Source organism: Dermacentor silvarum, chromosome 3 (genome assembly GCF_013339745.2).
Source record: "Dermacentor silvarum isolate Dsil-2018 chromosome 3, BIME_Dsil_1.4, whole genome shotgun sequence".
Lineage (NCBI taxonomy): Eukaryota > Metazoa > Arthropoda > Arachnida > Ixodida > Ixodidae > Dermacentor > Dermacentor silvarum.
Window position 1 is genome coordinate 174,272,335 of NC_051156.1, and position 14,689 is coordinate 174,287,023.

Here is a 14,689-nt window from a genome sequence, read left to right on the forward strand (position 1 = left end):
TTGAAGGTTGTTGTAGAGAGCTTGCACTGCTTGTCTGTTTCCTCGCAGATCAGCGGATATGGGATGTACAAATACAACGCGATTCCTGAGAGATCATACTAGGAACTACTCAATCGGTGCAGAGACATGCAGACACGGCAACACCAACGCGATTGCAGACGACGCGAAAAGGCGCGCGCGCGCGAAACACCAGCATGCATTGCGACCGGAACTAGTGCCTCCTGATTGGCTGTCGTCCACCGCTGCGCGCTAGACGCTTCCGGCGGCGGCGTTCGCCCGACGAAAATGTTTGGACAGGCAGATCGGCTGCGGACGGCAAATTTCTTGACGCCGGCCGTCGGACGTTCGCCGCCCGACGAAGTTCTTCGCTCGGACGCCGGTTATTCGCTCCATGTATTCCGGCCTTAACGCGCACCGACAGTGAACGCTTCGGTGGTCTCAGTACTACGACGCCTCGATGCCAGCATTCGAAGGGACGCTGGCATCAAGAAGCACTACCAACGCCACCTAGGTGGCGTTCACCGTACTCAGCACAGCGGAGCGTGGCCTCCGCAATTAGCTCTGAAAATGTTTCTGAAGTTGATCGCGGAGGCTGCAATTACGACGCGCTGTACGCGCTGATTTGACTCGGTGACGATTCAGTTACGTGCTTTGTCTTGCGCGTTGTATTAGTGTGTCAGTTACGTGCTTCGTCTTTCGCGTTGTGCTAGCGTGTGCAGCGTAGTGCAGCTTCCATATGCACGACGGTTGCTCATGGTCATCGACGTTGGTAGTCGTGATGGAGGAGACGTGCCACCAGGCGTCAGCGTGGGTGCATCAACGCCTAAGGGCGCTTTAGCCACAAAACACCAATAGACATTATATATCAATGTGCAATAAACATTACACTACTTCTGTGAAGACACGTTTCACTTTCGTGTTCTATACCGATTCCTATATAAGAGGGATCAACCACATTTTTTTTTCTTCTTACCTCATAATTAGTCTCGCAATTTCGTGATTTTTTATTTTCTTTATGTTTTCCAATGAAGTGTGAAATGTTAATTTGTGTTCTTGTTCCTGCTTACACAGCCTAAAATAGGCTAACAGAACTTTCCGAATGTTGTTTTATACATTGAAGCACAAAAGTAACTGGAACGCCAATGCATTTCCCCGCAAAGTTCGGGAATTAATATCTCGGAACTGGTGTCATCCTGAGAATTCGTCCCAAGTGGATCCGCCTTGCGAACTCCACGGCTAAAATTTGTAAATAAAATATGGGCCATGCCGTAATTAGTTAAAACTTAATTAGTATTTTTTGTTAATTATTCGATTATGCTTTTCAATTTTTTTTTGCAAGTAATGTCCGCCTCTTCGAGTAGACAAGCTCATGAACTAGAATTGTGTTATCTGCCTCAGGCAAGCACCTTTACAAATTTTTGAAAGCGTTCGCTGAAGCACCCGGTATATAGGCTATGCACAAACATGATAGGCGACTGCCCCGCTCACCCAAGTCAATCAACTGCACAAGTCTCTTCTCTTTCATTCTTCACAAATAAACAAGCTGCAAGGCATCATTAGGGAGTCGATAAGATTCTATTGAGTGTCTGGGGAAATCTCGTAGATGTTTTCGCAGAGGAGAGCCGGGATAGTGCTCCCAAAGTCATTGCTCCACGAAGGTGCGGTCGCGTAAGCGAAGGTTGCTTCGCCAATCTAATGAGTACTTCTCAGAGGACGTTTGCGCAACGGATATCTTGACTGCACATACTATCCCTTCAAGCCCTCACTCAGCGGTCGGACACCAATCGCGTGCTGGCGCCCTTTAGAGCATGTTCGCCGCGGCCTCCGGGCGTCGTCGTCGCTTGGAATTGAGTGCCACGCGTGTATACGTTGCTCATTGTAACGCAAAGCGGCGTCCTTTATCAGCTGAACCGTTTGTTCGACCTTGGCAAATGCAGGCCTGAAAGCTCCCGTTTCTGTAAATAGCCGCGGGCCTTCAATGCTGGCACGCATTTCGATGCGCCCCGGCTAAGTTTGGAATGCAAACCTGGCTTTTTCCCCGAGCCGAAGATTAATTGCGTCGAGGATCTGCATAAGAAGCCCCGGCGACTTGTGAAAGTATGTGATTAAAGTTTTATCGTCGAGGACTGTCCAATAGAATGTATTAATTATCTCGAAGGCATAAGCTTATCTTTCCTTATCCAAAGAGGACATAAGAGCCCCGAATCCATGGCGTTTGTCTGATAGGTAGAGTAAGGTAGCGCCATGCTCTGGGCGTGCAGTCTCCATGCATATAGGCACATGCGGCCGTGGTCATGGACAACCACATACACATCTATCGCTTTACATAGCATTTGCATGCTGTGATATGCTATGCTTTACATTTTCAGCACCTCGATTGTTGCCCAGCTCTTTGCCGCAATTGTGAACGCCTCTCGGAGGCCTCTGACTGCGACATAATGACCGCATCGCCTCCAGTCCACCCGACCACAATACATCCACCGTTATGTTACTGCACGTTCAGTTTTGGTGCTAAGAAAATTTTGTTCGTCTTTATGTATGTGTATACCAAGTATAGTCTGAGTGCAGTTACTGAAACCTCATCTTTTCTGTTCCTTGTAAAGAAAGATAAGAGCAAAATGTTTTGCTACTTCAATCACTGCGCCTTATCCTGTGCACAAGTCTAATAGGACAATAGCATTCACCAAGAGGGCTTATACATCCCAGTGCCATAGCTTGATTATGATGGACGACGTAGTAGTCGAAAGTTCTGGGTTAATGTTTACCGCCTTGCTTACTTTATTCAGCAGCGAAATCTTAGCTCCAATTCAAGCCGCGACCTCCTGATTAGTAACATTACTAATAGGAAATGAGCCAGCAAGGTGGGTGCATAAGAATCTGGAACGCCTAATAACTACCTAAACCATGAACCCGTACTATATCGCCTGTGTACTTAAGCCTAGCTCATTATGAATGCGCTAAGCCTATAATCATACTTCTATTGTGGGTGGTCAGCAGTACTGTCGTATGTGCTCATCGGCTCACGTATGGCCACGAAAGGGGCCTGGCTATACACATCGGACAAGATAAAGCAAGTGCCCGTGCAGGCGCGCGTCTCCTATTGTTCAAGATGCGATATTTTAACAGCGGAGCTGTTCTTAGTCGAGCCTTCGCCTTCTGTCCGGTATCACGCAGGTCACGTGACCAGGAGAGAATCAGAGCAGCGCCGGTGGAGGGCAGGTCACGTGACCAGCAGAGGAAGAGAGGCTTGCGGGGGGAGGAGGTGAAGAATGAGAGGGCGCGCTGGGCGCGGGAAGGAGAGGCTATGGGTGTTTCTTTGCGGCGCCTGCTGACACAACATAGAACCTCACATACCAAATCCAAATAGAGATCAGTGGGAGGCACTGCTGGCCAGCTCAGACCTAGAGGACCAGATCCTCCTGGTCAGAAGAGCTCACAGGCTTGCGGAAGCCAGCGGAGCCCTGAAATAGGGGCCCCGACCATAGATAAGCCTCGCATGAGGCCAGCTGAATAATTTATTTTACAATAAAGTTTATTCATTCACTCACTCACTCACTCACTCTTTGCGGCGCGCCCTTCCAGATAACGAACGCGCATCGCAGCACCAACGAGGCAACGCGCAGAGCTGCTGCCGACGCCGTCCTCGTTTCCCCACGATCGCGCAGAACGAACGCGCGCGGTGGCCGTGACTGCAGCCGATGCCTCTGGCGGCGGCTCGGCAGTTTTCCACCAGAGACTGGACGCTTATCGAGTAGCGTCTCAAGTCGCTGCCTCTTCTCGCCTCGCAACGTTTCAATATAGGTTCCTGTTGTAGACCTGTGTTTACTTGTGCTTACGCAATTGCATCACGTGAAACACATGCACACGTAACACTCGTAACACTCGGTGTAACTAACACAGCTTCGCTGTTCGACCATCTTCATGGAGTGGGAGGAACGGTGATTCTTTTTTTTTTTTTTTTGTAGCGTTAGCTACACTGGCCTAGCCAAGCCCGTTTCGCGCGGCACATCAAGAGCCGTGATGCGCATGCGCACGGATCAGTGATGTCACACGGCTTGCGCACCGGAGCTACGGTGGCTAGATGGGTAGGTGTGCCGACCGCCGCTTCTGGAGCGTAGTTCACCGCTTCTCCGCATCATGACGCAAAATTGGCGCTGCGGACAGTAGAAAGGTTCAGCGGCGCGCGTCGTCTGCTACAGGGGGCTGGCGGACTGGCGGCGAGCAAAAAAAATAAAGCCCGTATTGGAATAGTTGTATGTCATCTGTTCGTGTCAGTTTCAAAGGTGAAGAGCTCCGCATCTCTCGTAATGTTTATAAGTTCCTAAGCGATGTGGAATGTTCCAGGTAGGAAAGATGACCGGCGAGATTAGCGGCGGCGTTGCTCCACCAAAGAAGACCACCAAGGAGACCTACTGCTTCGCTCCAAACTGCAAGTCGGGCTCTAAATTTGTGAGAAAGACAGCGGAATTGTTCCGCTGTCTGACAGCGGAAATGTTCGCCCCCAGCTGCTCAGTAGCTTGCTCAGTATCGGTACGGTGGCTTGATTGTATCGGCGACGTTAATGAGCAAGCGGTACACCGAAAAGCGTACGTCCATGAGCTCCTTGACATTGGAAATTTGCAAGCCGCACATGAGGTGCTCAGCGCCTGCGACATCGAGCACCGCTGCGCTGCTACAGGGAAAAGAAAAGTGATTCTAGGCTAATATTCTATATAGCAGGCTATGTAGCAAGGAAGTTCTGCAAAGAGCCAAGTGCTCCGATTGCTCAGGGACATTACTGAATTCAACAGAATGCGTAGGTCAGGGCTGTTACTCCCTTCTGAAGCACTAAAAAAACTGGTAGCATCGCTCGAAGACGCCTTCAAGCTGTGCTTCAGTTTAAGTGAGTTACGAAGGAACAGTGTATCGCCGACTTTGCATCCTTTCTGCAGCTGAATCCCCCGAATTTGATCGGCTGTGAGCGGCACAAGAAAGAGCTCACAAACGATGTTGTGAGGTTCTATTCAATTACACGCCTTTACTTTCTTGTAAAGGGCAAGAACATGGCGCGCGAAAGCAACAGGGAGAAGAGGAAGCACCTGAAGATGAGGCGTGTGCTGTGAACAATGCTATGATGTGGTGGACCAACGTTGCGGCCTTGCTGGTGCTAGCTAATTTATGTTGGTGTGTCTGCTGACTCAAGTTACGAGAGCTTTTCTTGTATTTTAAATATATTCACGACTCTAGTCCAAGACATCTTGCTTTATTTTTTATTACAATAAAACAGTGACCCATATGCACTTACCAACACAATTCTTCTCGCACCAATTTAGGTACCGTAACTGACGCAGCAATAAAACAATAGCTGGAATTCTCGAAATTGAAACATTAGAACTCGCTAAATATCATGTAAACACGGTTCCACATACCGTATAAAACCATTGCAGTATTGTTTTATGCATGGAAAAAATGCATTTACGTCTTTAATGCAATTGGCTGGAGCGCCGCGTATGTGACCGATTGCCAAGCTAGAAAATTTACTTCAGCATTTCGTTTTTTCTGACTAGACGACAACAACAAGTTCCTCATTCTGGCTTGGCCTACACTGCCCAGAACGGTATTATAACGCGCACTTCAAAGATACAATCAGAGGCAAGCGATACTATCAGACACGCAGCTCGTCTACACAGCGCAGCCACCGTTGCGCGCCGCTGAACCTTTCTACTGTCCGCAGCGCCAATTTTGCGTCATGATGCGGAGAAGTGGTGAACTACGCTCGGTCGGCACACCTACCCATCTAGCCACCGTACCGGAGCCACCGGAGCCGGCACCTCTCGCGCACTCCGCCGCCGCCGCGCGCGACTCACCTCCGCCGGTCTGCGCATTCCAGAGGAGTGACGTCGTAGCCGTGGTAGACGCACTGGCGCCGGCGCGCGCTCGCTGTGCAGTCGCCGTCTGACACTGCGCTGGAGCCGCTGCGCTTCTGACTGGCGTTTGCCAGTGTGGTATAGCCATGGAGAAGGAGAGCGCAAATGCTGCTCAACAGCGCAGAAGAACGGAGAAGCTTGTAGCAGCAGTAAGCATGACAATCAAGCTAACTCTTGACCATCTAGACAACCAAGAAAGCTAAGAATAATCAGCTGAACCTTTGCTAATGCTACGTATATCCTGGCATAGCCGAGCTAAGCCACTGCAACTTTTTTTTTTTTTATAGAAGCTCCGCCGGATGGCGTCAAAATGTTTTGTTGTACACTGACGCACTTATAGCGAGCGCCATGGCCACCTCTGATTCCCTAAACAAAATTACTGCCTTTAGATAAAGCAACACGTGCCTATGTTTTGTTTTGTTTTGCAAAACGAAGTGTGCATGGCGATGATCACTACAAACCCGTCACCCCACAGTGCATCCATCAACCCTTGGCTGCAAGTAGCTCTCGCACCGAAACAGGACATCGATGAATTTCGAGTTATCATAAAAATGACATGACTTGTGAATTGCTTTTTCGAACTGCAGATATGCAAGAAGCTGGGCTGGAAACCTCAAGGAGGTCGCTTCGAGACGCTGCCCCTGGTTCTTTCAGCCAACGGCGAAGACCCGGAGATCTTCGAGATTCCCGAGGACCTCATTATGCGAGTCAAGATTACGCACCCAATGTGAGTTTTCCAAAGACGTCATTAATGCACCACTCTAGGTCTTTCGTGATGTTCGTGTATGCAAATAAGAAAATAAAAGCGTTTATAACTTCGCGTTCTGCTGGGAGTCATGAGGTAGCTGTCTGCCATCAAAAAGCAACAGCTCATCTGCTTATTATTGTTGGAACAAAAAAAATATCATTTTTGTTAGTCTTACACAGCCATGCGTCAATTCATTTCTTCTCTGTCAATAATGTCTCTGTAGGCATTGCCATAGTTTTGTTATAGCGAATTCACTGTTACATCATTTGTAGCAATTATTTTGCGCAATACTTGAGTATTGACGGAAGGATATTGTAAGAAATAGAATATAACACTTGCTTAGAAATATTCGAAAATATGGCGGAATTGTCTTTTAAAACGGCAGTATTATTTCGACTGCGCCAGTTCTCGTCAGACGTTTTACTTATCAATGCTTTTACTGATCTCGATGCTGCGTTGTTAAATGCACTAACATTTACAACGTTGGAAGTGTGCCAACATATCGGAATGCTAATGTGACGGCTTCCCACTACACGGCGTTATACTGCCAGTGCCCATGAAGCAATGTGATCAGGCGTGCGCTTCAAGCATTTCGCGAGCTTGACAACGCGCAGTCGCCTACGACGACACTAGAACATTCGCAGCAGCCGTTGAGCGCTTTCGTAACGGCTGAAAATGGTATATGCCATTGCAAATTTGGTATATTCAACAAAATATAGCATTACATAACGCGACAATAGATGATGTTCATCATGGCGTCGATGACGTATACTTCCGGCTCCACAATTGCTTCCGGTGCATGCAGTCAGCAAAAGCATGGCCTTCGAGATTAGCTTTTGCTATTCAGAGAGAGCTATCGCGGGGCCTGGATTTGAGCACCACCCATTCACACTGGTTATGCATTTTCACAGAAACGTATGGCCTTCAAGCGTTCAGCAAAAAAAAAAAAACTGATCAACCGTATTGAATAATGCCACGAGAATGTCTGAAGCCACAAGCACAAAAATCACAAACATTTGACAAATTCCTGCACTACTTATCATTCTCATGTATAGTTGAACCATCGCAGCACCAGGATTCCCTCTAATAATATTTTAAAGAAATACTATAGTCTATTAGCTATGCATGGAGTTATCTTTAAATAAAATAGCTCTATGTGGTCTACTTGCAGTTTTCACACAAACGAAAGCTGCCACGTTTATGCATACTATGGTATACCGGCAGTTCCAATATCATTTTTTTTATATCTTGTTTCTCTCTCTCTTGTTGCCATCTATCTCAAAATTTAAAAAGGGGCCCGAGATAGCTTGCTAAACACATATAACGTGGGAAATAAATAGATGGGGGCATATCATGAGTAGGAAATAATGCGTAAGAAATTGTGGAGAGGGAAAGGGAAGGATGAAATGCACTACAGTCACGCCAAAATTATTCGGTTAAACTACGTTTCATTATACTGAGCGTGCAATGCTGTAGACCCAATGCAAGCTGCGCTGTCATAAATATGTATCAATCCGCTTCTTGTTCTTCTTTCTGAGGTTTCACGTGCCAAAACCAGTTCTGATTGTGAGGCACGCCGTAGTGGAGGGCTCCGGATTAATTTTGACCACCTGGGTTTCTTTAACGCGCACTACAGCACAAGCACACGGGCGTTTTTGCATTTAGCCTCCATCGAAATGCGGCCGCCGCGGCCGGGATTCGATCCCGCGATCTCGTGCTCAGCAGCGCAACGCCTTAGCTGACTTAGCCACCGCGGCGGGTATGTATCAATCCGCGTGTTCTCCGGTGTAACTTCGATTGCCAACTCAGTTGCAATGCGTGAAAGTTTGATCCGGTACTTCGCGCAGGCGAACCTTTTTATTGCGATAGCAATTATATGGACACTTCAACCGGATTTCTGCCGTCGGCGTCGCCGTCGCCGTCGCCGTCGCCGTCGTCGTCGCCGTCATCGTGAGGTTCCCTATAGATAAAATCTTCGCCGCGCGCCGTATGCCCGAGCGAAAGCGTGCGGGGACGCGCGCTATCACGGAGAGCGAACGCACTCATCTCCCACGCGCAAGCAAGGAAGCAGGAAGCCAGCGCCGGAGGGAGCGGGGGGGGGGGGGGGGGGGGGCACTTCTACTCTGCCAGCAACCGCGCTCGTCGCTCGTCCGCACCGTCTCTTATCTCCACACGGCTCTGACCTTTATGCGCCGTGCATTCGCCGCTCACTTTCCGTTGAAGCGATAGACCGCACGTACCTTCGCCCGCTGCGGCGTATGCTTGCTGCCAGCGTTTTGACAGTCGTTGTCTGCAGTCATTCAGTGTGATCTATTCGTGTGTTTGTGCGCGCTCACACCACGCTTGTTCATTCAGTTAGTAATAGTCGGGCGACATTTTCCAACGCACGCTACACATGCATTGCTGCCCGGATCGGCAGTGCAGCGCTACAGGTGTGTCCCTTCGCACGCGCTGCCCACGGGAAGCGCTTCTCATCAACACCACCGTTTCACACGCGCCTTCTCGCGGTCATCGAGTCTCTCTTCATGTCGGTCTACTTACGCCGCAGCACACCTGCTTACTTAATCAGCTCATGTTTACTACAATTCATATTGCTACCAAAGCCGCTCAGCTTACTTCGTATGACATTGCTGTGTTGCTATCGCATGCATTGCTTCGCCCTTAGGGCGAAACTGTGACATTTTTTTTCTATCACTCTTTTATTGCGATAGCAATTATATGGACACTTCAACCGGATTTCTGCCGTCGGCGTCGCCATCGCCGTGAGGTTCCGTATAGATTCCAAGGGCGATAAAATCGTCGCCGCGCGCCGTATGCGTGAGCGAAAGCGCGCGGGGGACGCGCGCTATCACGGAGGGCGACCCCCCCCCCCCCCCTCGCGCTATCACGGAGAGCGAACGCTCGGCGGAAAGCAAACGTGACCGTCGCGCGAAAGACCGTGGGGGTATGGTAGGGAGGGAGGGAGGCGGGGCGGGGCTGTGCTCCGGCACCAAAGGCGTATCTTGCCACTCAATCTCCCCCGCGAAAGCAACAAAGCGAAAAGAGGGCGGGAGGAGGGGGGGGGCAGCTTGTCCTTTGCCAACAACTTTTCCTTTGCGCTTTGCCCGGGCATGCCGGTTGTCCGCACCGTCTCTTTATCTCCACACGGCTCTGACCTTTGTATGCGCTGTGCATTCGCCGCTCAGTTTCCGTTGAAGTGATAGACCGCGCGAACCTACGCTTGCGGCCAGCGTTTTGGCAGTCGTTGGCTGCGGTCATTCAGTGTGATGTATTCATGTTTGCTTGCGCGCGCTGACACCACGGTTGTTAATTCAGTTAGTAAGCCAATGTGTACAAGTTTATGCAGCCGATAAAACTACTATCCCTACTCCGAATAGCTCTCTACTAATTGGCTATCGCAATCGATGCTTCGCCTTTCGGGCGAAACTGGGACATTTTGTTTCCTCCCCCTTAGAGGTCATCGTAGGGAGAATATATATATATATATATATATTTCTTTGCGTCAACTGTCGGCGGTCGTCTTGTAAGCCAAGTGAAAAACACTGCATGTGGGCGCACGCGACAGTTTAACGTTAGAGTTACTGCATATGGCTGCCGCCCTGCGGGCTGAAAACGTAGGCTCAAGCATTTTGCCTGACCTGCATGCAGAGTTTCTTGTATGCGAAATCACATCACACGCGTCGTATACTTTGGGCCGCAGCTGCATTCGACTTCCGCATTCAGCGAACGTCGGCACGGCGTGATAGGATGGGAAGATCTGAGCGTGCTTCTTCTGTGACTGCAGCTCCCGAGAAAAAGTATTAACCTTGACTAAAACAAAGAGCTGTATGGATGAAAATTATTTATTTCTATTTTTTGGCAAAATTCCACACTTATCGAACATGCTGCAGCTCAAAACGGTCGTGCAGTGTTTTGCCGCCACGCCTGAAACCAATCGTCTAACCTGGCCGTGCCGTGCAGTGCTTAGCATCGGATTGGTATATACGATATTCGAACGAACCGGCGTGCGGCGGGGTAGAAGCTGATTGGTGGTTGAACTTTCGGGGCACACGCTTCGTACGATGTTGTCTGGCTCAACTAGAAGCTATCGCCGAATCGAAAACTCGCTGGCCGGCGTGAACGTCGACGCCCTAGGAGGCGTCGACACATTCAGTACTCGCGCCATGTGGGTGAGCCTTTAGCCATGCCTTCGCGTGGCTTTATTCAGGCAGTTAACTGCTCAATAATACTTCTTGCGGGCTATGATTGCATATCTATACATAGGAAAGAAAAAAAATAGCGCGCAAGAACGAACGCTTGTCCGTGTCTCTACCCTCTCGTGGTTGTCTGTTTTTGCGCGGTATCGCTTTCCTTTATAGTTATAGATGCTCGCCGAGAATCTCGGGGTCAGCGATCAACAGTGGGAAAGGACGTGCCGCAGCGCTCCAATTCTCTGTGCGCTCCAGAGCGTTGCAGCGTTGACAGTACAATATACAAAGTCCGCTGAAGGCAAGCCGACGAGCGTGATGTCACGATTTTATGGTGGCGCTGACGTCAGATTTGGTTGACGAAAAACACAGAAGAGGTTTGCGTAGTGTGAGGGACATCCATTCTGTGTTGATGCTACTGACGTTGGCCAGTTGATGGTACTTGTCCTGTTTTCGCTGTCTTATCAGTTTAGTATCAAGCTGAAAACTCACTCACACAGTCAACACAGCCCTTTGTGCTTTATAAGACATGTATGCTGGTACAGCGCATCTTCACAGTGGCCGCACATATCCCGTTCTTCAAGTTGATGTGGGTTTTCTCGCTCACGAAAGTTCCATTCTTCGTAAAAAGTGACGCTTTTTCACATCTTGGAGGACTGTGATCATTAGTGGGGCTAACTTTAGCTCTGCTTACTCTCATTCTTTACTATTCTTTTAACGTGAGCCGCTTCTGCCGGTGCAGCTACAAGGCAATCGACGAGATGCAGCTGGAGTGGTACGCCGTGCCCGCTGTGGCTAGCATGATGCTCGACGTGGGCGGTGTCGAGTTCACCGCCTGCCCCTTCAACGGCTGGTACATGGTCACCGAGATAGCCGTCAGAGACTTCTGCGATGCACATCGCTACAACCTGGCCGAGGTGAGTGTACTCGACTGTTTCAAGTTTGCTGGCATTCTCCTAGTACACTCCACTTTGCACCACTCGAGTCATATATATACGTGTTTGACACATTCTCGTTGAGGGGTCAACAAGAACTGTTGACTCGATGTGATCAACTGTGGGTGAACAAAGAAAGCTCCACAGCCTGGAGCCGATTTATTCGGCAATTTGCACTTGTCTTTGTCAGGGAAGCAATCCTACGCTTGTAAGGCAAGGCGACAGCTGAGAAGTCTATATACACAGGCTCCAGGCTTCCTTGCTCGTCCACTAGCTGCAGACCCAGCAGTTCTTTTCAAAGTGATAACAGTTATGTTCTGCATATCCCTACTCGTCCCAAAGTTCTTTGCAGAAGAAAGTTTATGAAGGAATATATATATATATATATATATATATATATATATATATATATATATATATATATATATTAACGCAGTACCCTGCGAGAATTGGAACTCTCTACACACAGATTGCCAGCCTAAAATTGCCCGTCATAAAAAGCGAAGATAATATGTAACAAAACTTCCAGCAGAGTGCGTTCCGAGACATATCTACGGTATTGCTCAGCGGCCCTTGAATCGCCGGCGAAGGTGATCGCAGGCGATTGCAGCTGTTGAAGCCTGGGTAGCTGGCAAGACGAAAAAAAATGCCCAGTTTCATCAGTGTGACAGTACATGCTCAGATGCAAGTTGTCTAGAACCGAACGTTGTCGGTAGACGGCGCCAATGCTGCTCGAAGCACGGCGTTTCAGTACTCTAGACAAATGTGCTAATGAATGTGTGACAGGCAACGGCACTACCCTCGCCTGTGGTCACTATTACAGAATATGCTCGGGACGCCCTTGCCCGGGTCGATCCTACGCGTCTGCCCGTTTACCCAAGGTTATCCGCATCACAAGATCCCGCGGCCTGTAAAGTTTTGACGTCGACTGTACTGTCGTGAAATTTCCTAATGGCAGCTCGCGAGCCCGTGGCAAATAGCCAAGTTGTTAATACCAATGACGACGCGCTGTGCTCAAACTTGAAAAGCAGGGTAAATTATTAATGCTATTCGATATGAAAACACGTATACAATAGACGGATAGGGAAATATGGAGGGAGCAGGCTGGCAACAAATAGGAGGGAGCTGGGGCGCAACGTCTGCCTACTCCTTAAGCAGGAGGGAATAGAAAAGGAAGTTTAAGATAGGGACGTTGCCAGCATATGCAACAACTGGATCGCCTCTCTGCCTCTGCTTTCAAATTCGTAAAACACAGCGTCGTTATTGGCAGTGTACAAGGTACACACACTCGCATGTTGCCTTTCACAAAGCTCACTATAGTAACCTGCAAGCAGATTGTTCCAACGTCGACAATAATGAGGCACAAGCATCTGGCTGGTGCTGAGAGCGCTATTGGACGCGTGACTATTATGCGGGCCTTGGTCTTGTACTTCAGCGCCACATATTTTCTTGTCTTTAATTACGGGATGCAATTGTTCAGCTTGGTTCTGCATAGGTACAAACTGTGCTACAGCCCCTGACGATCAGTTAAATATTTTTTCATATATCTTCGCCGAGAACGTACCCGTCGCAGTCGCTGTTTACTTCAAAATATTCTGCGACGGAAATGAGGCTGATACGCCAGCCGGAAAAATGGGACGACAAACATTCGTCGGAACCAGGCACACCGAGAATGAGGGCAATTGCGAGCCAAGCGAAAGCACGCGGCCTCGAAATTTTCCGAGGCAAACTCGAAACTCGGCAAACGTCTGTCACAAGAATTCTTGATCCCTAAATTTCGCTATGTATACTGCCACTTGCACGCGCTCGGGCTTTGTCTTGTTTCGCCTTTCGAGCCTCCTCACCGAAAACTTTTCTTTTGTTTGCTTTCGAGAAGGCTTGCCTTTTTGCCTGAACCAGAGCGATTCAAGTACCTCTCCACCCGAAAACTTCATTAGAGTACACAACAGCGTTTCAGAACCCTTAGACCTTAAGCGTACAAATTTGTAGACGAAACACCGGCCCGAGAAATTGTGCGGGGTATGTCGTTCGCGTAGAAAATGACTCTGTTCGCGAACTTCTTACGAGATTGTAAGGCTTTGTTTCGAGACCAACTAAAAGCTGTCGAAAATAATGACGAACGCTCAAGTTTTTCTTTTTCCTTCTAAAGTGCACGGTGGCTCCCACTGCATTCTACCGCACGTAATCACCTCGCTTCGCAACGACGGAAGCTCAGTGAGCGCAAAACAAAACTATGAACCGCGTTGAATTCGCAACCGTTGATTTCCTTGTGTTCACTCTTTTGTTTTCTTTTTTTTCCCCTCTCACCCTGCCCAGGAAGTCGCGACTCGAATAGGCATCGACACCAAAAGCAATTCGAGCCTCTGGCGGGACCGGGCCGCAGTCGAGCTCACCCTGGCTGTCATGCACAGCTACCAGGCAAGTGGCCCCTGCAACGGCACCACGGCTCCGAAGCTTATTTCTATGCAAGGACTGCCCTGCATTTCTCTCTTCCTTTCAACCCCACAAACGTCTACCCCAGGCGCCACCTGGTGCAAACTCTGCTTCGTGGATTTACATATAAGGCCAACTTTGCTACAGTATTGTGGGTTCCGATTTTTTTTTATTACTTCTACCACAGTTTCTCCCATTTCAATGTTATTTTCCCCGTGATTCATTGTTGATTTTGCCATTGTTGTTGGCGTCGCTCTCGACGCTACTGTATTGCTCCTGATGGTGTTTGCGCGAAAGTTTTCGCTCGGAAATAGTCATCACGAATGGGAGTGACATTTCCTGCAAACCATGCCTCGCATATACCGTGAAGTTGTGAAGAAAACTTTGCACCCTGGGCACGCCGAAATGCTGAGAAACAAAGAAAAAGAAAAACAACAAAACAAAACTAGGTCGATGTGGGCGAGGAAAACCAGCGATCAC

General features: G+C 48.9%; 1 protein-coding gene and 1 long non-coding RNA gene across 5 annotated transcripts in view; both read left to right on the plus strand.

Moving 5' to 3' along the window:
* LOC125944084 (uncharacterized) overlaps window positions 1-14,689 on the plus strand; it is a 465,938-nt gene that overhangs the window by 363,011 nt on the left and 88,238 nt on the right. The window lies entirely within an intron of this gene.
* The window catches only part of LOC119446119 (nitric oxide synthase-like protein), a 407,352-nt gene that overhangs the window by 304,425 nt on the left and 88,238 nt on the right, over window positions 1-14,689 (plus strand). For all 4 annotated transcript variants that reach the window (XM_049663915.1, XM_049663916.1, XM_049663917.1 and 1 more), the window contains exons 7-9: window positions 6,494-6,633; window positions 11,584-11,758; window positions 14,093-14,194. In XM_049663915.1, coding sequence (XP_049519872.1) covers window positions 6,494-6,633; window positions 11,584-11,758; window positions 14,093-14,194 — 417 coding nt within the window. The remainder of the gene's footprint in view (window positions 1-6,493; window positions 6,634-11,583; window positions 11,759-14,092; window positions 14,195-14,689) is intronic.